At 47.4% G+C, this 1,172-nt stretch overlaps 1 protein-coding gene across 1 annotated transcript; it reads right to left on the reverse strand.

Moving 5' to 3' along the window:
• Positions 1-162: 162 nt before the first annotated feature.
• On the reverse strand, positions 163-637 carry Pmar_PMAR009946 (p53 induced protein, putative; the record flags this gene model as incomplete). The annotated part of the gene is made up of 3 exons (XM_002777091.1): positions 163-254; positions 298-400; positions 449-637. Coding segments are annotated over 3 exons (384 nt in total), but the record flags the coding sequence as incomplete, so codon positions are not given.
• Between the last annotated feature and the right edge of the window lie 535 nt (positions 638-1,172).

A 1,172-nucleotide genomic window follows, 5' to 3' on the forward strand; every position in this document is an offset into this window, starting at 1 on the left:
GAGGTCAAGCCAATTATGGTCGGACCGAGCTTCATAGTTGTTCGCTCAACAAATGAATACGGTTTGACGCAATTCAAAACACTAATCCCGGCAGGGCCTTGGTAATAGGCATTGAGGACTCACTCTGCCAAGTGTCGTCATGCTTCTCGGTCTAGCAGCAACGGCTGTCATAATGCAGATAGGGAAGAGCATTGAAAAGATTCCGTTGTCGATGAACCGTGGAAAGACGGAACATAGCACAGTCGAGGGGAGACCTGGAGGCAAATGAGCACGTCAAAGACTTCCTTGACACCTGACCGAATCCGATGAAGTATGCCCAATGCCTCTCTATGAAACGTAAACGGACATGGGACTCCCATCCGAGATATACCCATCGATACTCGAAGCTGTATGTAGAAATCTGAGGAGGGACTGCGATAAAAACCATGACGTGGCCGCATTGTGATACCAGCAAGCACATGCTTGTCAGATTGAGGAAGGTGCCGATGTATGGTACAAAACCCAATAGCCATGTTTGCAGGGCGAATATAATATTGAGCAAGTTCCGCATCAATGCATCGACTATTCGAGCTGTTAGAGTAGTCTTAACCCTTGGGTCCGATGGAGAGAATATCGCGAAGGTCTCATTGGCGATATCCTGAAAGGCACAGTTGACGAGTTCTGCGTTGAAGTAGTCACTAGATAATATCGTGCCCACAAATGATGGTCAATACTGATACTCTTAGTATCATCAAATGTTGGGGCAGCTATGCCATACGAAGATACGCCTCAGTACAGTAAATTAGTGGGGCAAGTATGCCATCCGATACACCTCAGTACGATAAATTAGTGAGGCAAGTATGTCATACGAAGATACGCCTCAGTACAATAAAGCAGTGAGGAAACTATGCCATCCGAAGATACTCCTCAATACGATACACTTCGTCCAAGAGTATGCACACGAAATAAGTTGACCAGTTTCTCCGCTGGGGCAGCTATGCCACCCGGAAACATCCGTCAGTGTAATTAATTCCCCTGACGTACGAGATATAATGATCAGTTTCAGTTTTTGAGGTCGATCCCGTTCGAGGGCCGATATGCCACTTCGGGCACAGTGTTCCCTATTCGCCAATGAATTCATGCCAGATTCCCTTGCAACGGCATAAAACGCTGCGCCGGAGGCCCGAAGTGGC

This window comes from Perkinsus marinus (genome assembly GCF_000006405.1).
Source record: "Perkinsus marinus ATCC 50983 genomic scaffold scf_1104296952298, whole genome shotgun sequence".
Lineage (NCBI taxonomy): Eukaryota > Perkinsozoa > Perkinsida > Perkinsidae > Perkinsus > Perkinsus marinus.